The sequence below is a fragment of the Aspergillus lucknowensis genome (assembly GCF_044049455.1).
Source record: "Aspergillus lucknowensis strain CBS 449.75 chromosome Unknown BJX67scaffold_33, whole genome shotgun sequence".
NCBI lineage: Eukaryota > Fungi > Ascomycota > Eurotiomycetes > Eurotiales > Aspergillaceae > Aspergillus > Aspergillus lucknowensis.
This window is the reverse complement of record NW_027263577.1, coordinates 40,382-60,711: the sequence shown is the minus strand read 5'-3', so window position 1 is coordinate 60,711 and position 20,330 is coordinate 40,382. Positions and strand designations below refer to the sequence as shown.

The 20,330-nt window shown below is 50.5% G+C and overlaps 8 protein-coding genes across 8 annotated transcripts; 3 read left to right on the top strand and 5 right to left on the bottom strand.

The window, feature by feature from the left end:
* Positions 1 to 37: 37 nt before the first annotated feature.
* On the bottom strand, positions 38 to 2,334 carry BJX67DRAFT_359026 (fungal specific transcription factor domain-containing protein). The gene is made up of 3 exons (XM_071029621.1): positions 2,275 to 2,334; positions 2,057 to 2,222; positions 38 to 2,001 (listed from the first exon to the last, which is right to left on the bottom strand). Exon 3 carries the CDS (start codon positions 1,627 to 1,629, stop codon positions 115 to 117), a length of 1,515 nt encoding a protein of 504 aa, XP_070884202.1. The 5' UTR covers positions 1,630 to 2,001; positions 2,057 to 2,222; positions 2,275 to 2,334; the 3' UTR covers positions 38 to 114.
* Positions 2,335 to 2,545: 211 nt separating this feature from the next.
* BJX67DRAFT_389449 (major facilitator superfamily domain-containing protein) lies at positions 2,546 to 4,339 on the top strand (the record flags this gene model as incomplete). Its single annotated transcript, XM_071034500.1, has 4 exons — positions 2,546 to 2,914; positions 2,965 to 3,686; positions 3,736 to 3,947; positions 4,008 to 4,339. Exons 1-4 carry the CDS (start codon positions 2,735 to 2,737, stop codon positions 4,337 to 4,339), a joined length of 1,446 nt encoding a protein of 481 aa, XP_070884201.1. The 5' UTR covers positions 2,546 to 2,734.
* Positions 4,340 to 6,017: 1,678 nt separating this feature from the next.
* BJX67DRAFT_373311 (uncharacterized protein) lies at positions 6,018 to 7,524 on the bottom strand (the record flags this gene model as incomplete). Its single annotated transcript, XM_071031379.1, has 4 exons — positions 6,018 to 6,107; positions 6,148 to 6,348; positions 6,386 to 7,124; positions 7,157 to 7,524. 4 exons carry the CDS (start codon positions 7,522 to 7,524, stop codon positions 6,018 to 6,020), a joined length of 1,398 nt encoding a protein of 465 aa, XP_070884200.1.
* Positions 7,525 to 8,737: 1,213 nt separating this feature from the next.
* BJX67DRAFT_389443 (nucleic acid/nucleotide deaminase domain-containing protein) lies at positions 8,738 to 10,686 on the top strand (the record flags this gene model as incomplete). The annotated part of the gene is made up of 2 exons (XM_071034499.1): positions 8,738 to 9,092; positions 9,134 to 10,686. The coding sequence occupies 2 exons, from the start codon at positions 8,738 to 8,740 to the stop codon at positions 10,684 to 10,686; spliced, it is 1,908 nt and encodes a 635-aa protein (XP_070884199.1).
* Positions 10,687 to 13,987: 3,301 nt separating this feature from the next.
* On the top strand, positions 13,988 to 14,365 carry BJX67DRAFT_382961 (saposin domain-containing protein; the record flags this gene model as incomplete). Its single annotated transcript, XM_071033337.1, has 2 exons — positions 13,988 to 14,042; positions 14,118 to 14,365. The coding sequence occupies 2 exons, from the start codon at positions 13,988 to 13,990 to the stop codon at positions 14,363 to 14,365; spliced, it is 303 nt and encodes a 100-aa protein (XP_070884198.1).
* Positions 14,366 to 14,962: 597 nt separating this feature from the next.
* Positions 14,963 to 16,088, bottom strand: BJX67DRAFT_382960 (GPI anchored serine-threonine rich family protein; the record flags this gene model as incomplete). Its single annotated transcript, XM_071033336.1, has 6 exons — positions 14,963 to 15,032; positions 15,103 to 15,361; positions 15,444 to 15,619; positions 15,695 to 15,826; positions 15,883 to 15,961; positions 16,031 to 16,088. The coding sequence occupies 6 exons, from the start codon at positions 16,086 to 16,088 to the stop codon at positions 14,963 to 14,965; spliced, it is 774 nt and encodes a 257-aa protein (XP_070884197.1).
* A 1,097-nt stretch (positions 16,089 to 17,185) lies between these two features.
* On the bottom strand, positions 17,186 to 18,072 carry BJX67DRAFT_389441 (uncharacterized protein; the record flags this gene model as incomplete). Its single annotated transcript, XM_071034498.1, has 1 exon — positions 17,186 to 18,072. The coding sequence occupies one exon, from the start codon at positions 18,070 to 18,072 to the stop codon at positions 17,260 to 17,262; it is 813 nt and encodes a 270-aa protein (XP_070884196.1). The 3' UTR covers positions 17,186 to 17,259.
* A 407-nt stretch (positions 18,073 to 18,479) lies between these two features.
* Positions 18,480 to 19,570, bottom strand: BJX67DRAFT_373308 (uncharacterized protein; the record flags this gene model as incomplete). The annotated part of the gene is made up of 7 exons (XM_071031378.1): positions 18,480 to 18,769; positions 18,834 to 18,930; positions 18,964 to 18,987; positions 19,020 to 19,046; positions 19,088 to 19,171; positions 19,282 to 19,410; positions 19,478 to 19,570. 7 exons carry the CDS (start codon positions 19,568 to 19,570, stop codon positions 18,480 to 18,482), a joined length of 744 nt encoding a protein of 247 aa, XP_070884195.1.
* Positions 19,571 to 20,330: the final 760 nt, after the last annotated feature.

Here is a 20,330-nt window from a genome sequence, read left to right as displayed (position 1 = left end):
TAAAACTGAGAGACTTGCAGCATCTCTTGTATCCTACCTTTCTACTCCTCAAACCAAGGGACAACCAACCTAGCAAGTAAACAGACTCCTTACAATCTAAAGACAAGTGGAGAATCAATTCACTACAGAAAATCCTCCCCCAAGCGTGTCAAAGCCCATATCTCCTAACGCACTATCCTGAGAATCCGGCCACTGTGCGGCACTACTTAGCATCTCACTAAACAAAAACCCATCAGCCACCATCATGTCGGACATCTTCATTCCACCCTCCTCCCTCACCCCTCGCACCGGCCGCAGCTGCTGCAGGAGATCCTCGGCCTGCTTCCGAAACTCCCGGTGATGGCCATCATGCTGCGGCTCGCCCGCGTTGTCGTTAACAAGCCAGTTCACTGTCGCCGATGAAAGCGTATCAAATGCGTCCCGGCAGCCTGCAACTCCCGGGAAACTCTCGGCAAGCGCGGACAGCGTCGAGGCGCACGACTGGAGCGTCGACACGCTACTCCCCCGCGGATTCTGGTCGCGGACCTCCTTGGACTGCCACAGGCTGTAAATCACCCCGAGCCCGGCCATGAAGAGGTGGTGGGCTGTTTGCCAGAGGATATCGACGCCGCCTTCGCGCTGGAGGGTCTTGATGCTTGCGATTAGCTGGCAGGAAGCGGCAAAGGCGAGGACGGTGGCGTCCGGGGATGTCATGTGTGACCCCGTCGTGGAGATGTTGGGTCGGTACAGCAGGAGGAGCGTGTTGTTGTAGACGTAATCCCAGTACGCCTGGCTTGCAAAGATTGACGCTTGGTGCGCTTTGTTCATTGGGGGGATGGTCGCGTACCATTCTTCGAGCCGGGGCTGGATGTCCTGCACCCAGAGGTTGTAGTCCGCCCGCGGATAGGCGATCTTCAGCGCCCAGACTTGGCTGTGCTGTACATGCTTGATTTCGGATGCGAGTTTTGAGAGGAGAAATAGGTGGTTGTGGGCTCGTTGGCTGTGAATGTCGAATTCGCTGCTGGGGGTCCCGCGATGGATGGCCCAGGGGTTTGGGAGTGGAACGCGGATGCTTTCGTCGATAATGCCAAAAGGGCGACCGAGGGTGATGCACAGCATGCGATCGAATTGATACGTTGAGTACCAGAGGCGCCGGCGGTCGTATAACGTGGCTGAGCTCATGTTGACGGCCCGGTCGTCTGTCTCCCAATGCAGTCCCATATCGATGCACAAGCGCAACGCGATCCCCGTTAAATGCCACAGACTCCCGCGAGATGGGCACAATGCAATAAACTGGGCCAGTAAGAGGATAGTACGGAGAGTCTCGATGTCGCTCTTTGAGCTCGTGATGGCCTTTTCGTACCATCCAATGGCCGATCTAAAACATCCCTCGCTCTGACTCGGTCGGCCGCCGGACGGGTTCGACACGTCGCAGAGCGCAATGGCTAGGATCATGAACGATACTAAAATATCCCTTTCCACCGCTCTGCCTGGTACTTCTCGGCCATCCATCGCCTCGTATGCGCTCTCTATCGCCTCCTCAGCGTCCGAACGGCCCACGATGGGTAGGTGCGGCGTCTGGTACTGGAAGTAGACATCAACCAGGTAGTCTGCGGCATGCCGCGGCGGGAGCGAAGCTTCGACGGCCATAGGTGATGGTAAAGGGATATGTGGACGTGACTCATTCAGTAGAGGCGAGGGCAGGGCGTCGGCGCGAATTGCTGAGATGACCAGTCTGGCCAGCGTGATGCCGCCACTCTGGCCGAGGAATGGTGTCTGCCGCGACGGCTCCACGACAACATCCCTGACGCTCTGTACCAGGTCTTGCACGTGGTTTGAACTCGTGTCGGACGTGATGGGGCTCGCTGCTAAGTAGGGGGCGGGACCGACGTTCGCCGGGGAACATGGAGTGGTGATGTCGCCGTTGACGGAGGAAGAGGCTGCGCGTGCTCTCAGTTGGCGGTTCTCCTGCGTCAACTTCCTGACCTCTGCTTCTAGTTCGGAGACATAGTTGCGAGGGACCTAACATGCCCATGAGCTGGCGCAAGAAATACCGCAGCTCGAATTCGGTGCCTACCTCGGTGTTGTTCCTCGAGTGATATACTAGACAGGGTGTGCCTGCGTCTTGGCAATTGGAGCAACTTGGTGTCTTCGTATCACACTGCACGCAGGATTGTCAACAAGATTGTTGGTTTATTCGAGGGCAGCTACGGCTTGTGACCTTTTGTTTTCTCCGACGACATCTAGGGCCAGTTAGCCTCGTACCGTGTGAGCACCCGCGACATTGACACCAACCTCAAACATGCGGTCGCTCCTTTGGCCAGTCTTTGGCCCTGGCGCAATGGGGAATTCGTTTGTGGCATTGAGTGTTTGGAAAACGACCGAGGAGAAGGCTTCCGTGGGGGGGGGGAAAGAGGGGATGCAGCGGAATCCATGGATGGATGCTCGGGCTTCTTCGGAGGAAGCCACTCGAGAAGGGATTAGCGTATAGCTTATCTGTCATGAACAGCTGCTATCATATCTCGGTTCTTCGGCTTTTTCCGACGAGATTGTTATCAACAGATGAGGTATTGCTCGCACTTGAGGGTAAGCAGTGGCTTAAACCTTACCAGGCTCTCCATCGATATCGGCCCATACGCGTAGAATTCCAGTATGAGTATCCGGCCAAGTATAAGGTTGATGCTCATGTCCTCCAGACGGAGAACGAGCTTCCTCACTTGAAAGTTCTCTCGTTATTCCAGCACCAACCGTCTCCATGGAGCTTGACACAAAAGAAGCCAAAAACGTGGCAGTCGTCGACACCGAGGTTGGAGTCGACGGTCAGTCCATCTATATTGACCCCGCGAAAGAGGCCGCCGCTCGAAGAAAATTCGACACATTCCTTGTACCGGTCTCCCTCATCTTCATCGTCCTCTCTGCCTTGGACCGAAACAATGTAAGCGGAATCTCGCATCCAGGAAACTTCCAACTCTAACCGTGCCCTAGATCGGACACGCTGTAGTCTTCGGCTTCGACAAAGACCTCGGCCTCGTGGGCAACCAGTTCAACAACATCCAAACCTTGTCCAGCTTCTGCTCGTTCGCGGGCGAGATCCCCTGGACACTTGCAGTCCGCCGCTTCGGCGCAAAAAGGGCCCTCGGCACCGCATTCCTCACCTGGAGCATCGCCACCCTGGGAACCGCCTTTATCCACAACTACGGCCAGGCCATCGCCGTGCGGATGATCCTGTGCGCCGCCGAAAGTGGCCTGTCCCCCGGCTTCGCGTTCGTCTACTCGACCATCTACCCGCAGGCGGAAGCCGGAAAACGGATCATGACAACAAACCTGGCGCAGTGCATTTCCGGCGCGTTTGGCGGGCTCTTCGCGTATGCGGTTCAGAGCATGGGGGAGCAAAGGGGGCTTGAGGCTTGGAGGTGGTTGTTTATCGTCGAGTTTTGCATCACCATGGTCGTGGGTGGGATCGGTTGGATCTTCATCCCCGACTCTGCGGAGACCGCGTGGTACCTCTCCGAGGAGGAGAAGGAGACCATGCGGCTGAAGAAACAGCGAGACTATTTTCTTCGCGGCGAGCAGAAGTTTGACTGGAAGTGGGCGAGGGAGTCGCTCCGGGATCCGTTTGTCTACCTGCTGGGAGTCGCTTTCTTTACCTCGTCCGTTGCGATCAACGGGTTCAATGTCTTTTTGCCTTCGATTATCAATGGACTCGGGTACGTGCCTCCCGGCCCATGAATTAATACCCTTTCCTGACAGCATCAGATATACATCCCTCCAGGCTAACTACCTGACGATCCCTGTATACGTCCTCGGCGCCATCTCCCTTGTGACCATCGTCTGTCTTTCCGACAAACTCAAGAAACGCGGCGCGTTTATCATTGGCTGCTGTGTCCCCGTTGCAGCCGGCTACCTGATATGCGTGGGAAGCTCTGTATCTGGCGCTGGGTATGCGGGCATGTTCATTCTCGTCATCGGTAAGAAAGCAAGCCCATTGTTCTCCACGCCCGTCTCCTAGCATCTAATCTCCAGAGTAGGCCTATTCCCAATTTCCACGCTCGCCGTGACCTGGGCAACAAACACCTTTGCACCAGACTCCAAACGCGCAATCGCCATGCCAATGGTGTACACAATGGCGGATATCTCCTCGATGGTCTCGTCGCAGCTCTACCCGAGCTCACAAAAGCCGCGGTATATTCAGGGGAACGCAGTTTCGGCTGGATTGACGTGCATCGCGGGGTTTTTGTATACGGCGAGTTGGTATCTCCTTTGGCGCAGGAATGTACAGAAGGAGAAGCTGCTTGCGGATGGTGCTACGTCGAATAATCGGGAGGGAGATAGGAATCTAGACTCTATGTATATATTGTGAGAGTTGGGTTTTGTGTTTTTCTGTAAGGGCGACCGTTTGGTGGTTCGGTGCCCTGTCCTCGAAAGCTCCTCACTAGTTTTTTTTTTTAGCTAGATACAATATATACGCTTGGCGTGCTGCCTGTGCTTATCAATGCTCTATTTGACTAGCTCTGATTCCTCCTGAAAGTCAGATGGCAGTTCCAGGCACTCTGATGTGGCACCGCGCCGTGCTCTGGCTTCCTTTGAGTAGTGTATTCAATCATTACCATATACTGAAGAGACGCCGTGTGCATCTACACGATAAGGCTCCGCCACCCATTCCTACAGGATCAAGTCTGATCTCATCTGACAGTCATCTTCTCTATTGAGACCTCACGTCCTTTAACTAAATCAAATAGTCCCCCCTCGTGTCTGCAGTCTCTGTCCAAAGAACAGAAAATAACTGTAAAGTGTTCTCCCTCTATCTTAACTTCAGTATTTCGGTCTGAGGCATGCATGTAATTCAATAAAAATATCACCTAGTCTGCCAGAGAGTGCATCTAGTTGAACGGCAGCTGAGTGGGTCTTGGATTCTTCAGGGGAAAGCATCCCAGATTTAGGGGACTATGCCAGCGAGATCGAGACCTAGACTGATATTATACTAGACTGATTAAATACATGGTCTGCTAGTAATATTGCAGGTCTATCTACTTACTACAATATATATTTCTAGATACAACTATCCTACCTATCCTATCCCATCCTACTCACTGCCATGACTCCCCCAAACCCTTTCCACTACTTATCCTCCCCCATCACCAACCTATCCCTTATATAGTCCAACTAAAACTAGCTAGACATAATCAGGGGGCCTCTACTTGAATAGTAGGTATATTTATAGTATGCGCATAAACTAGCAAGGGCATGGTTATAAGAAAGACTGGAAAGACATCCTATATAATATAGGTAATAATCATAATATTACTTATATATTACTTATGTACTACTTATATATAGCTTGTTATTAATAATAAAGGCCTGGAAGATAATTATACCTAATAAGACAAGAATACTAAGATTTATAATAAAAATAAAGAGCTTATCTTCACATGATGGGCCAATATCCATGTTTCGACAGCTGCTTGAGGACATGGCGGGAAAACTTGGTATCGCAAGTTCCGGTTCCTGCATATCAACTGCTTTTCATCGAGTGCAGTGGCCTTTCGATCAGACATGCCTCCAAGAAATGCTTGCATCGCTTGACAAGCTCAAATCAAGCCTACGCTTAGCTTTAGCCAATGACCACATTCGGCTTTCAATGAAAATCCGAAATGAAGTTCACAATGTTCAAGCCCAGTTGTCTGAGGTCACCATCAATAGCCGGAGACAAATGATCAGGTCTCCTTTTACGGAACAAGAGCTCATTGTGAAGTCTTTGTCTTTGGCTAGTCTCTCTCCCGACCTCGATAGCGAAGAGGTAATGGAATTAAGAGCAAGTACCGAGTGGTTCCTTTCCCATTAAAACTTCAAATAATGGAATACTATGAACCCAATACAAGAAATGTTGGTTCTTACTGGCGGTCCTGGATCAGAAAAATTAACAATATGTAGAGTTACTTGCTTTTTTTATTAGAGCTTGGCATCAGCTGCACAATATCTGTATTACAAGCTTTTTTCTCTTTGGGGGGAAGGGGGGGGGATGGCTTAGCAGCAAGTCCCTAGTGCTGTCCAGTATTGTTCAACAAATTCTGTTGGAATGTCCATATCTCGTTGAGCATCTTACTGGTCTGAGAGTCACGGGTGGGCCACTATCTGTGGCGGATAGTATTAAGCTAATCAGTCTGCCACAGGGCAGCGGAAGGCGACGTCGTAGTTGCCCGCCCGGTACTCGATCTCGCCGTTTAGCATGGCAGTCGCGACCTTGAGAATGTCAACCACGCAATTCGGGTGGTCTCGCCGTGAGGCTGGAACGTTGGCTGCTGCTGCTTTGTATAGCTCTCTGTACCGATATGCCTCGGGGAGGTTCCCTCTCGCAGCGTGGGTGATGCCCTTCCCGTCGTCACGCAGTAGAGCTCCTTATTCTTACCTGCTCTTCCGGCGTCAGGAGGGCATTAAGCGCGCCCCAGAGCCCGAATCGGACGTAGACACGGACGCGGACAGACAGGAAGAACTCGAGCCAGTCCGCTAGTGGTGGAGATTTTGTGAGCAGTACATCCGTAGTTATGGACGCTTCCATCTGGTCGGGTGTTGCGAGTGCAATTTTAGATTGGTCTGATAGCATTGCGCTGTAGATTAGGGAGTGGTAGTTGTGCAGCCGGTAGACGCTATACATGTTCTTCGCGCCATAGCGGGCCAGGTACTTTTCATCTGCCGCGACCGCGGCCGTGTTGGACTCGATCCCACCGCGATAGTCCCCGACCAGCACGTCAAGGTGGGTGGGCATGTGATGCAGGTGGCCCGCGCCCGGGACGAGGGTGCGCAGATGGTCTGCGGGTGGGAGCGCAACGGCTGGGGTGGCGGACATTTCCCAGAAATGGATACAGAAATGGAGGACGCCGGAGTTTGTGTTAGCGTTGAGGTGGCGCAGACCCTCCTGAAAGAGGTGCTGGACGTCGAAGACAGGCGACATCTCGATGGGCAGGCCAGTCTTGCTGTCGAACATTTTGCGCTGCGTAATGTGCATCTTGGAGTCAACGTACAATGTCATCACGTCGAGGTCCTTGGGGAACTCTTCGTGCACTTTTCGCATCGCTTGGTCGTACGAGTGGTTGATCTGGGCGAAGTCCGCGACGGGGTGGTCCATGGGGTAGCGCACCTGCATAGCCCTGATGAGCGTGGCTCGACAGGAGTCACGGACTCAATCTCTATCAGACGCGGAGCGTGCCAGCTGGCGTCGTGGCAGACCTTCATGGTGTGCTTCAGGTCCATAGGGTCAAAGAACCTCCAGCCCTTGTTGTAGTTGAGTCCGGTTGCGTAGGCGAGGCCCCAGTAGGCCATGGCGCACTGGGGATCGTGGGATATGGCCTGTTCGAAGCATCTATAGCCCTCAACGTGATTGAAGGCGTAGCACCAGACCAAGCCGCGGTCGAACCAGATCTGCGCGGCCGCGTTCTTGGAGGTGATTTTGCGAGCATATGTGCCAGGTCGTAATACTCGTCGCCCGGGGGAAGTGGGATGACGGAGACGGGGACAGGTGCCATCCTGGAAGTTGGATCGCGCAATCATAAACCCAGTCGGCTGTGGATGGGATCTGGAATGTTGGCCAGACAGGGGCATTCCAATATACAGTCCAAAGGGCCTTACATCAGACACCGGGTTCAAACGCCACGGTCCTCCACTCGAACAAACATTAGATTGATTCGCCATGCAAGCAGGAAATATCCCGAGGTCGTTGATTCAGCAATGGAGAGAAGTCCTCAGAGCAAAACCCAGCCATAACCTCCATTGGGTGGTTCTTCGTCCTGTTCCATTGGAGGGTACTATGTAGTCAGGCAGCGCGATTAGAGGAGAGCAAAGGGAAAGCATGTCCATTGGGGAACTAATCCTGAGAGCAGCCAGAACATATACAGGAAACGATAGAAGGGCAAATGTTCGTCAGCCAGTAGGAGAGAGGGAGAGTGGACACCAAACAGCGAGGGCTCTGGCCGCCGAGTTCTTACAAACAACCTAGGGCCCGTGGGAAGCTATCTCCGCTTGAACATATTTGCAAACACCGACGGTGATTGAATATGCTTCTGGCCGGCGACCGATTTCAGTTGCCGGAAGGCCGGTGCCCGCCCCTTTCACCCAGGTGATATCATACCACCACACTCGAAATGGAAATCACAACTCAAGGATAAGGTACCTCCGATTATCTCGAGATCCGATTCTAGATTCTCTCGGGCTCGACTTGGTGACGTGATACTCGGAGCCCCTAGCCCTCGATATAAATATAAGATCATCTTGTAGAATCCTCAACCGTGACTGCAATACCGGAATGCTTGTGGTATCTGCACATACCGCAAGCTCCAAAGTCAAGTGCCAACCCGTTTGGGCCCATGGAAGCGTACCGGGAAGGGGCATATGTATACCAACTGATTGAATATCAGAGACTATGGCATGGAGCTCGAAACGAAAAGCGGCTATAAGCCTGCCAAGCTGATATAAGAGACATCAGGCAAAGGATGAACTATTTGCAATCTCCGACAGAGCAGAATGTTATGTTAAGAAATATTTATTAACAGGGAGTGTAGCCCTGCTCAAGATTGGGTGTTGGGCATTGGAGGAGCGTGTATTGGCGACCAATCGAGGAGAACCTGAGCAACAGTCAATGATTTCGTGGTTACACAAGGCGGGGTAGAGGGCTGGGGGTAGAACTTGGGAGGTTTTGAACAAGTTTCCAGCTACCATCTACGGGATATCGTTGCTTCCAAGCCCTTACAAAGATATCATCCTTTCCATGTCCAACGATATCAGAATTATTTGTGCCGAGAACATTGCAATATCCCACCTACTTCGCCACGTACCAGCGCCACCATCGAGTAACCGCACTCATTGTCCACCTGGCTTCAGAAGACGCTCTACATTATCTTTTGACACCGAGTGTAAACTAGCCTGTGCGCTAGCATTCATTGCGCATAGCAAAGATGATGCCGAACATATCCCTGCTGTATGCCTAGAGGAGGACCCCGAATCAGGTATCCTGAATGTCATATTGGCCGTGAATAAAGCGAGTTACAAAGACGGAGAAGACGCGATTCACTATATTGAGCAGGGCTTCGAACGCATATTCGCAATCCTCGCATCTGTCTCTGGTGAGTGGCAAGACTTTGCTCATGAAAAATGTTAACAATAGTAGAGTCAACTTGCTTTCAAGACATAGGGAAACATATCCTTACAGCTGTGGTTTCCATGTGTTCATCGCGTATACTGTCTCGGTTGCGCCTGGCCTTTAGATCAAGAACGACGGCGAAACGCCCCTTCAAAGCCACGCTCCAAGAATCCCTGCTAGCTGTGAAGATCGTCAGGCGGAAGTTGAATAACGGGAACTTGTCAAAGGCCGCGGATAACTTCACGCGAGAAGCAAAAGAAGTCGAGAAACTTCTAGACTCATGGACCCAATTTCAGGTTGATACACGTTTAGTGGAGGTTGTCCAAGGCATTCGTCGACTACAGCAGATCGAGGGACTCTCTGACCTGATTGGGATCATCCCAAATCAGGCAATGGCTCCCACCGCAAGGAAAAGTTTGCTCAACGTCGTTAGCAAGGTTGGCAGGTACTGGGAACTCGCTAGGTACCTGTACCGAACGGCGAAGATATCTCGTTTGGCTCGAGCAATGAGAACAATCCCTGTTCGACTCCCGAAGGAGGCATTTGATCCTCCTATAACCAAGGGCTACTCTCCTGATTTGCAATCCAAAATCACCGAGGCTAGCCCAAGGGGCAGCCAGCAGAAGCTCCTAAGAGAAATTTGCGCCATATTGAATGTTAGTCAACAGCACGCTATGGACCGGTACTCTAACCAAGTCATGCAAACCGTAAGAGAGGCAAAAATCCATGCTGAGATCCAACTGATTGCCCACTGCGAATTGGATCGCCCGAAGTTATTGCCGCGAGTAATCTGCTCGAGCAAAGATGCCTGCTTTCTTTGCAACTTATGTATTCAGTTATATCAGAAGGTATACACACCAAAATCTCACGGACGACTTTATCCTGGTTGGCGGATGCCTTGTATACCACAACTTGCGGAGCTAGAGCAAAGTTTTTGCCAAACTTTAGGTGACCATTTCAGAGAGACATGTGTCGCGCTATTGTCCACTCGCCGGAAAGTCATCTATCCAGACCCAAATGAGAGTACCTTGTTCACGCTTCCGCTATCTAGGACAACGACAAGGGCTTCAATAACATCCAAGGCAACTAGAGAGAGCAGCCGTATCTCCCAGCTACCAGAATCAAGCCAAATTGTCGGTGTCAGCGATCTGCCTGCAGAGAATATAGCTAATTCAGAGAAGGGGCGGATGCCAACGGATAGTCCGCCCCATTCACAGCACTGCACGAAGCCAATAAAAAAAAAGTTAGATGATTCCATATTGGCCCAAGGATCGGAAAACTTGAGATGTCTAACCCCTGGAGAATCCTCGAGTGTCTACATAGTTGGCTCCCTGCGCTCTCTGGAAATCCAGATTGAGAATGCCACGGGTTCGGATGATGCAACGTACTATTTGAAGTGCTTGGACGACAAAGAAGCTGTAGAGGTTCGAGGAAAAGGTTTGTCAACACAAGTGGTCGACACCGAGCACCTTGAAGGCATGGTTACCCTTCACAAACAGAACTCATTGTACCTTGTTGCCAAGGACACTATCCTGAAGGTCAGTTGGGCGAGTGGAGACCAAAGGCTCACCTTCTAGAAGGTCAACGGAGAGGCCCTGGAATGTGTCAGGCTTACAGAGTCGGTCAGCGATTTTGATAACCACTATATCACGCGCTCAATTTGTGAAGGCCATCTGTTTCTATGAAACTTTCATTATGCTTCATCATCTTTCCACAAAGGGCCTGCAGGATGGCAAGCTTGGCATATTATTTTGCTGACCACTATATCTTGTCCCTGAAACGTGTGTTCCTACTATACTTGCCGTGAAATGAATTTGGCGTTGTGTCATAGATAGATGAACATCTGATTTTGTTATTTGAAACCCAAAAGGCTAAATATCTTTGAACAGGGGTATATTTGACACCCAGTTCCCTCTTGGTGGATTCACTCCTAGAGACTGAATGAATTCTTATGCTGTAGTCCAATAGATATTGGAAATAGCCCAATATATCACTTCTATCACGGTTTTGGCTCGAGGGTCAACAAACAATTATCAAGTACTTGAAGGTCAGACCAATTTAAAGCATTACTATTGGAGCTGTTCACACGCACGTTCGGGTCAGGTTTTGCCCACTCCTGACTGCAGAGAGATCTGGATGGTAATCTCTATGCAGCGCGCAGTGTATATCCAGGAACGAAATGGTTGACACCAGACGTCTAAAGTCTTGAAAAGTGCTTGAATTGCGTATAAACGGAGACTAGAGGTTAGTTCCTCTAGAAAGCATACCGTCTTCTACAGAGAAAATGCTTAACAGAAAGTCGCTAAAGTTCCGTATTTATCTTGCTGCCATTCACGTCTTCCGTCGAATCAGTGCAACTTAAGTAAATTATAAGGCTGCCATGAGGCGGGGAGACTTGGGCACAAGCGCTTCAATGGACGGGCCGCCTTATGAGTCGAAGAGCGACAGCCCTAATGTGCTCAATATACCAGTTAAGTTTTGTACTTTAAGGCGATTTTGTACTTCATATTGTATAAGACCCTGAGTCTCAACAACTGACTGGCCAACAAATCGGTCTCCCCGAGGCAAGCGTTCCTTGATACGCGGTTAGCGCCGTGTTTCTTCCCCCAAGTTACTTTGAAGTTACTCAAGAGTCACAATATTAACGAGGACTTGCAAGTAATAGATTTGATTTTGGAGTATGTTAATTTCTCTTGTCTATTGTGTTGGTTAAGCCTGGATGGAACAGTCCGAATATGAGCCCGAAATAATCGCTAGAACAACCCTGGACTCCATCTTCTACTTTAGATCAACTGTAGCTTCTGGTAGACAATCTCCAACTTTTGAGTTCCTGTCTGGATTTGTGACTATCAGAACTCTTTGTGGCCAGATGTCCCCAGGTAGGCTGTCATAACTCCTCGTTCGCTGGTGTAATTCCTGTGATCCGTACCATCCTTGGATCCCCACTGAAGCTCGTTGGCCATTTTCTGCACCATTTACCTTTTTCATTCTCCGAATACCGCTATACCTTCGGGTGGCACAGCTACATACGCACCCGACAATAAGTCCAAACATTGCCGACAGCACTATCGCAACGACAAAAAGCTCTATGTTGAGCGGGCAGAGTTCTGGCGCTTACATTAGTTGATTTCGATTAATATGAAGTCACGGCCTGTGTACCTACCTAGCTGTCTCGCGTGAATTGATAATTTCCGTGAAAGTGCGGCTTGAATGAAACTCATTGCTCGTCGAACTTCCAAAGAGTTTTGAGTCAACATGTATCTTAGATGAGTAAGGCCTTGCCTTGTTGAAAACTTGCAGTATTGTGAATATGGCCTGAATTTTGGTAAATATCCAATGTATCTGTCGCAAATTTCAGATCTCCATTGACAAACTGTCGAGGCTTTCGGTTTCTGATTCTTTGAAGACACAGGTTGCAAAGGACGAACAGGCTGAAGGAGCGCTGTAGTCTGAAAACGGTCCAATTGAATTCGGAACTGATTGTCAAGTTCAATGTCTTGGGATCGGGTTTGTCGGAGGTCAGGTCTCTCGAAACCAGGTATTCAGCGTCAGTTGTTGGTTGTGGGCGAGCCAGCAGAAGAAATAAGTTTATTCAGGTTCGGCAAATAAAGTTGAAGGTTGAAATGTTCCTCCGCGGAGCAAAGTGAATCTGGTGCATGAAATTCATCAACGGCCGAACCACACAAACAGCGGGGGTAAACCAAATCTGTCAAGTTTGAATTAGAGTTATATTTTTAACCATGACCACTTTTTGGCCGGAAGGGCTACATTTGATTTATTTTGGGTGCCACATTTGGATTTGATTTAGGAGTACAGACTCAAGATTTCACTCGTCTGTAGATTCAATTTTAGTTACATTCCAGTTCCATTTTCGAAGTAATCCAATAATGTTTTATACAGTCTTGGCGTGGTCAAAACTGGCCAGTTCGAATGCACGACTCTATGACTAAGTTTGATGTCTGCCTTTATGGACAGCGACAGCAAAGAGAAACGACGGTTGGATAGGTAACGAAGTATTGCAAGGTAATCTTCAATAACGTCTCCGCCGCCCAATGTGTGGAATCAAGTCTTTAATCCTCACATTATAAGTACGGGATCGTAAAATGACACTTATTTAAGATCCACCCACAGAGCTCAGAGGGTGACCTCTGAGCCAGAAAACACGCGAGTGGCATATTTCCCGAATTTGCGCCTCCCGTCCAACCTGAACGGGCCTGTGCCGGGCCGGGAATTAAGGATATGACACTTGGAGCTGAGGATCGACAAAGCCGACGATTTCGGGCAGCCAGAAAACTCCCCTCGCCCATAAACGGTATCTCTCATGTCCAGAAGACGCGCGTCCGGCCGGCAGCAGGCCGAGGTTGGAACAAGCCGTTGGACCCGACCTCACTAGCTCCGGAGGAACTTGTGAAGAGACGATCGCCGAGATCCAGTGTTGCCCGCCCCCCAGGAGTTTCACCCAACCGGAACCCTATCGCCTCGAATCATTGGCCACGCGGCCAGATACAGGCTCTTCACAGGCAGAGCAGGCTTGCACGTGGATCCCGGATTGAACGTTGAGAGCTAATCCGCTAAACATAAGTCTACTATTACTCGGTTCTGTTCCCTCCCGCGATCAATCCTCGGCATCTGGCCGTGTATAGGTGGATCCCGGCTGTCTACTACGACTCGTTACATAGTAGTCCCGGTCACCGGGTTGGACAGACTTCCAGGAACGCGTTTGACCCCCGGCGCCGATGGACACGAAACGGATATCATATTTAAATGCCCTCGTTTCCAACCTAGCAGCGCGATACTCCCTCAACCATCCAACATTCGTTAGAAGAAGCAGAGCATATTGACCGTTTCCATCATTTCCATACATACACATCACCCACCATGACTCCCGTCTTTCTCGCTATATCCCTCATGGCGCAACTTGCCATCGCAGCAGGTCAGTTACCAGATACATCCTCACTCATCCTGCGTACCCGAGCTCTTGAAAATTTTACTGACAATAAGACAACAGGTGCTACCTCCAGTTCCGAATGCAACCTTTGCCAGGCCGCTGTGAACACCATTCTCAGTCAAGTGAAAGAGAACGCAACAGAAGACGCTATTGCTGGCAAAGTAGAGGCCCTCTGCGTTAACGCAACGGAGAGCAGCCAGGAAGATAATTGCAGGGAGTTTGCGGACAAGCTTGCTCCGGTCCTCGTTAGCTTCCTTGAGGAGACAGTTAAGGCGGAGGAGGTGTGTGCCTTGGCCGGATTGTGTTAGAGGAGACAGCGTGGCATCCATCTCGGATCAAGGGCACTGTAAGATGGCTTACAGGGAGATGTTTCGTATATCTAATAGGTTTTTCTATTCTGTAGGTTGGGAAGTCGAGAGCTTTCGCTGCCATTGCAGATGGAGTAAGACAGATGGTAGTGTACTGGCTCGTTTGAACGCTACCAACTCTGCCGCTGCTTGGTATGATTAGAGAAGCCTACTACCTGTGTTGAGTATTTCGTATCGTATAATATAGCTGGTAACAGCATTTTTTTTCAGAGTGGTTTCATGTTCTCTGGCGGCAGTACACCTGTACCTTGCACAAACATTCTACAAAGAGCGGAAGCTCAGTATGCTCAGGCTGTCCGGGTGCCTTACGTACATAACCCCCTAGTGGTGGTATTGTACCTTATGCTACCATATCTTCCGAGCAGCCTTACGCAGGATCCTAGATATTACGCAACCAGGGCCCAGCAGGACGAAGATAGCTCCTTTCACAGACTATACTAATTATCACAATTTGGAAACACGATGCTGAGAAAGACTGTGATTTTCTTCCTTCGAGGTCCAGTAGAGCTCGCAAAGCAGAAAGAAGAATAAAAACCATTAAACGACAAAAGGAATAACGAAGGTTTCACGGCAAATTTTAGAAGCTATAGCGGAAATATAAGAGATGCTACAATAGCTTGACCCAAGCCCAATTAGTACACACGTGGCCGGCAAGAACGTCTGAGTGGCTGGACTACCACATCCAGGCAAAGAGGGCGATGATAGCTGCCATAACGCTTGGGCTCGGACTTTCGCAGGTCAAGGAGGGAGCGGAGTTGGGCGTTGTGGTCACGGCGCTGCCGGTATTTGAACTGCTGGGCGTGGACGACTCAGAGACATACTCGGAGGGTGATGCTGAGCTAGCGATCAAAGTTGTGCCAGCAGTTGTCTCCATCGTGGCTACCTCGGTTTTGGTGGTGGTGTCGTCATCAGAGCTTGTGGAGGTAATGGTCGTTGCTGGGCTTGTCAGCTTGTGAGGTCAAATTAAAGGGGGACTTTCAAATGAAGAGCAGAAGAACAATAAGAGTAGAAAGCTTACAGTCAGTGTCACCAGAGTCCACGGTTGTGGTGGATGTTGTCGTTCTCGTGACTGTGCTGCTGGATCCGGCAGAAGCCACAGTTGTGTCCGTGCCCTTGCTGACAATGATAAATTGATCAGACTGTGCAAGGATATTGCTATCATTCGTGTCCTTTAGGTCAAATCGGTAACCAGAGCTGCCGCATGAGAGACTGTCAGTAGCTTTCCCTGAAGAAAAGAACAAGGAAAACCTCCAGGGATGTCATTCTTACCCAGGGATGGCATCGATCCCATCGAAGCTGTACGAACCAGCCGAGGTATCAATATCGCTTGCAATCTTAAGGTTAATACTTGGAAGGCGGGCATCGTTGATTAGATACAGGCCAAACTTGTCGGGGTCGGAGCTATGGAACTAGTGAGTAGAGAAGTTTGGTTCTTATTGAGAGCTCGAGTCGCTGACCTGTCAGAGAACCAGGTCACGGTTGTCTTGCGGCTAACGTCAAGCTGGCTACCACTAGCAGGTGAGTCAATAGACAGCCCTGTCCGGTGCGGCAAGTTAGTTCTATTCCCAAGTTGGTGATTCTTGAGTCGCGAAAGAACACACAGACCTGAAACCAGAGAGCCAAAAAAAATAGTATTCAAGACAAAGATAAATTGTAGGGCCATGGTGTTTTTGGAGAAGTTATTTTATCAAAAAGAGTGACGAATTCTTCAAGAAGACTGCTGTTGTAGGATTTGTCTGTTCCCTGTTGTGCCTACGACTTTGATGCCAAAAGCTGCATTTATAGATGTTCAAGCCTACATCATATTGTCAACATCGCACGACATGAAAGCCCACGATATGAGGATTCGTCATGCGGTCCACTAGCCTGTTAACGGTCGATAAATATAATCGAACCGAGGCACTGCTCACGCCGATCACCATAGACCAGGCGTTTAGCTATCGAATGAGAAGTCCAGAGTCAATAGTCAGAGCTGTACCGTTATGGGATAGAGATTCCAGTTCACTAGTAGTGGCTGGTAGGTCGCAGGATACCTTCATCCACAAATTGCGGCCCTTGGTTCACGTTGCCTTTCGCCTGAGGTCGGGCTCGAATAGAAGTTGCTCCGCGGGACAACTTCATCGGTACCTGCCGAGGAAGTTCCCGGGACGGAAGAGGTACAGTTGATCCATGGATTGATTCTTGGCATATATGTACTGATGATCATTGTGGGTTTCGGGATCTTCCGACTTTGCGGATCTGCGTCCATTTGCTGAATATTGCCTTCGCTGCTGTGTGAGCGAGAGGTGGCCTCTTCGGATCTCAAACCGGGCGATTAGCACAAGGCTTCATTTCGCCTCGGATGACTCAGACTTCATTCGTTAACAACACGTATATAGATGGGGAACTTTTGGTAGTTTGGGACTTCTCCAAGAGTATTTCCACCACAGGTCAAGCATGTGGGCAAGGTACACAAGTGTCTAGTCCAGGCCCATGTACCCGGGCGCTGAGAGATTCTGGGTTTCCACTTGTCGAGCATAGAGGGAGTCACCCCCATGCGAGAGCAGTTGGGAATGTCAACTATGGAAGGAATCACAGGTGCAATAATCGTCTCCGCCATCAATGTATCCAAGGCACTGTAGTTGCCACTCTTCCTCCCCTTCCCGGAGGCTCACGTGGCCGGCACCTCCCCTCCTAAATTCATATCATGAGATTGATTGAAGAACATCCAAGTGTCACGAGTGCCGCTGGTACTGAACCGGCCAAGTGCACTCGAAGCGTGAACGCAGAGGTAAATGAAAGCGGAGGTAGATGAGCACGACAGCATAGCATACATATGTAGGCGGAGCAGGAGATCAATCAATCGATGGCACTGGCGGGGGCAGGATAAGAGTAGAAAGACTGATACTCTGGTGTGCAGTGACCGTAGTATACGCGGTCGTGGTTTGTTGGGGCTGCTGCTGCTGCTGTACGTGCCTTCCAGTCTTGGCCGCCGCCAGAGCTGCAGACAGGATAATGGCTATAACAGACAGTAGGAGTATCAGACCTGCCACCCAAAAAGGCAACCCGCATAATCTTGGCCTTGATATATCCTGTTGCGGTTTCTCCCCCACCACCTCAGCCGGAAATATTGATGTGAGTGCTTCGCCGTCAGGATGCCCAGCGCTCGTCGAGGGGCTCAGCGAACTGCGTGTTGACCCTGGTAGTGGAGAAAGATATGATATGCGTGTACCGCTAGAATAAGCTGGTAAGGACTCCCAGTAACCCTCGAGACTATGTATATTATCCCGAGTGTCTGCGGGCCGTGGATATAATAGTATATCCGCCTCCGTCTCCGCCCCGGGAACACCTCGTAGATACAACGCATAAGGGTTCTGCGGGGGACAGGTGCCGGACATGGGACGGTCAAGGGACTCCATCTGCGAAGCCGTTTCGATGCTGTATATGGTGGAGCTGCAATTACTCGATGCGGAAGTACTGAGCACAGAACTCGTTCGATGCTCGAAGCCGGTCATGGGTCTTTCTCGGGGGAATGACCCGTTGGCAACGTTGGCTGTCTCTGAATAGCACCGGCGTCTAGGTTGGGGTGGCCTCTGCGTGTTGGTTGAGCGGATGAGTTGTTCCGGGAGGGATAAGATACGACAGTGATTGGTGTCGTTGCCTGGCATGATTATTTCAGTTCTTGGATATGTTCCAGGTTAAGGGCAGATTATGGTGAGAGGACACGGTCTGTTTGGGTGGAAATGAATGCCAGGTTCTTTGTGGAAACACCAGGGGAGCAGCTCGCCATGTATTAAATCCATCTGATTCTCAGCTTTGGCAATGGGTTCCTTGGCAAAATTCCCTTCCCCTAAAGAACACAGCTTGGACCATGTGAGTACCCTTTGCAGGGAGACGAATTACCGTAATGAAACCCTACTAATTCACGTGTCAGGCAGGGCCAATGACCCTGGCCAGCCCACCTGTGAGCTACCTAGGGATTCTGGAGATAACATGGTAAAGCAGATGTATTAGATCCAGTATATGTGCATTATTGAGATCCAACAGAAGAAAGAAAACCACGTAGCAGACTGACTCAACCCGTCTGACCCCGTAAGAACCTGGGAGCCTGGTACGTCAAAAAATCCTTGTACTTGAAGAGCCGAACCAGGCAGCCAAAAAGCATCCAGCCCCTGATTACCCTGTCCCCGATGATTGTCCTACAGGGACAACTATTATTTTTTAAGGCCGCTGCTGAGTACATAGCAACCTGCACCCTATTCTCAATTGCCACCACAATGTTTGGTGTTACTGTCTCTCCCTGCAGAGAAACGCGCGAAAACAGCTGGTAGGGGTGGCAGGTAATGTTACTAACAGCATACGTGCCTATATAGCTAACGTTGTTTTCCCAGATTCTAAGCTGTTCGTAGGCATCTACCTATCCCTCTACTCTTCGGGATAAGTGCGTTATTTGGGATTGTGCCCATGGTAGCAATGTATGTATTGACTTTATAGGCGTGCCCCGTGGACAGCTTCAATTTGTAAACCTAGTTGTGCGCCTTGTACACTGCGTCGACGACCCTGGCATGGGTCAGCACCGTCCTCTGCACAGGCGCGGTTGCCTCGTCGGCGGTACACTGCCTCGCGACACTAGGGTGACCTTCTTGGGACCCAGAGCCTTGGACAGTTCCCTCCGATCTCAACCCCAAGGAGCCCCGAACCACCAATGAGAATCCACCGGGCGGCACGCAGCTTCTCCTGCGCCTCATATATAGCCCCCGCTCTATCCTCAGACAAAGCCATTGAGGGGCAGTCTCAACCCTGTCTGTCCCAGCGTCGCCGGCGTTGTACTGCCCGACACGATGACAAGGTAGTCGAAGCCATGCGGCTAAAGCGACGAACACAGATTTTGTGGAGCAGTCGATCTTAATAATGAGTTCCTTGATAATGGCAAAGGCGCCCACTGGGTACTCGCGGAACGCGTCCGGGATGGAGTAGAGATACTTGCTTGGTAGGAAGCTCTCAGGCTTAACAAGAAACCGGGAAGAGGCAATGTTGAAGTAATACTGTTTGGAAGGGATAAGGAGGGGTAACTGCCACTCGCGAGGTCTGTCGGAGCAGCTTCTGGCTTACTGCGAGGACTGCGTGGGAGCCGCCGATGACTAGGACCGAGACGCGTTTGGGCATGGTGATTGATGTTGAATGGGATTGTATGTCGAGGTGACCCAGGAGGGCCGCAGGGTGCTTTCCGGGTGTTATCTACGAACCGAAAGGGCCACTGGGGCCTCCATGATTACAGACGACGTGGCATCCCCCGGTAGACGGGCTGAGGTGACGTGGATCCGTCCTCCAGGTTGGGGCGTCAATAAGTTCGGGACAACTGCTTCGGAGGATCTTGACAACCCGGCCCATGTGAACAGACTCCGCTGGGCCTAAGCCAATCTCGACCCAGTCGAGCGAGCACCTCCTTGTGTGCGTCTCCGTTCGAGCGAGCTGGGTCTCGTTCTGAGCACACCGAACGAAGTTAGGATATATTACTGCAACGCGTGGTACCTAGATTCTCTATTTGCTAGATAACAATAAGCTTTCGTACTATAACGCAGTATTATTTACTCGCGTAGACTAGGGTTTAGATAAGCAAGAAAACGCGCGCAATGCCGATATCCTTAACAAAAGTAGGATAACGCCGAAGGGGGCTAGATGAGGCAGTCGCCCGTACGGTCGCAGCACGAGCGCGCTATGTCAAGTATTTGGAGATATTTGGTATTATAGAGCGCTGTTGCCAGTGCCAAAGTCTGCGGGTGGAGCAGTAGACGTAGCATGCGGTGGCCCCTCGCAGTATTCTACGAGGTCCTCCGTCTCAATCTATGCCGTTGGGTAGTATATATGGCTGCATCGCGTTCTGCCACAGTTCCCACCTGTCTCTACTCTTTCTATTATTCGGCAG

Excerpts from the sequence above, each read along its gene's own strand:
- BJX67DRAFT_359026 (XM_071029621.1), bottom strand. The coding sequence starts at position 1,629 with ATGGCCGTCGAAGCTTCGCTCCCGCCGCGGCATGCCGCAGACTACCTG.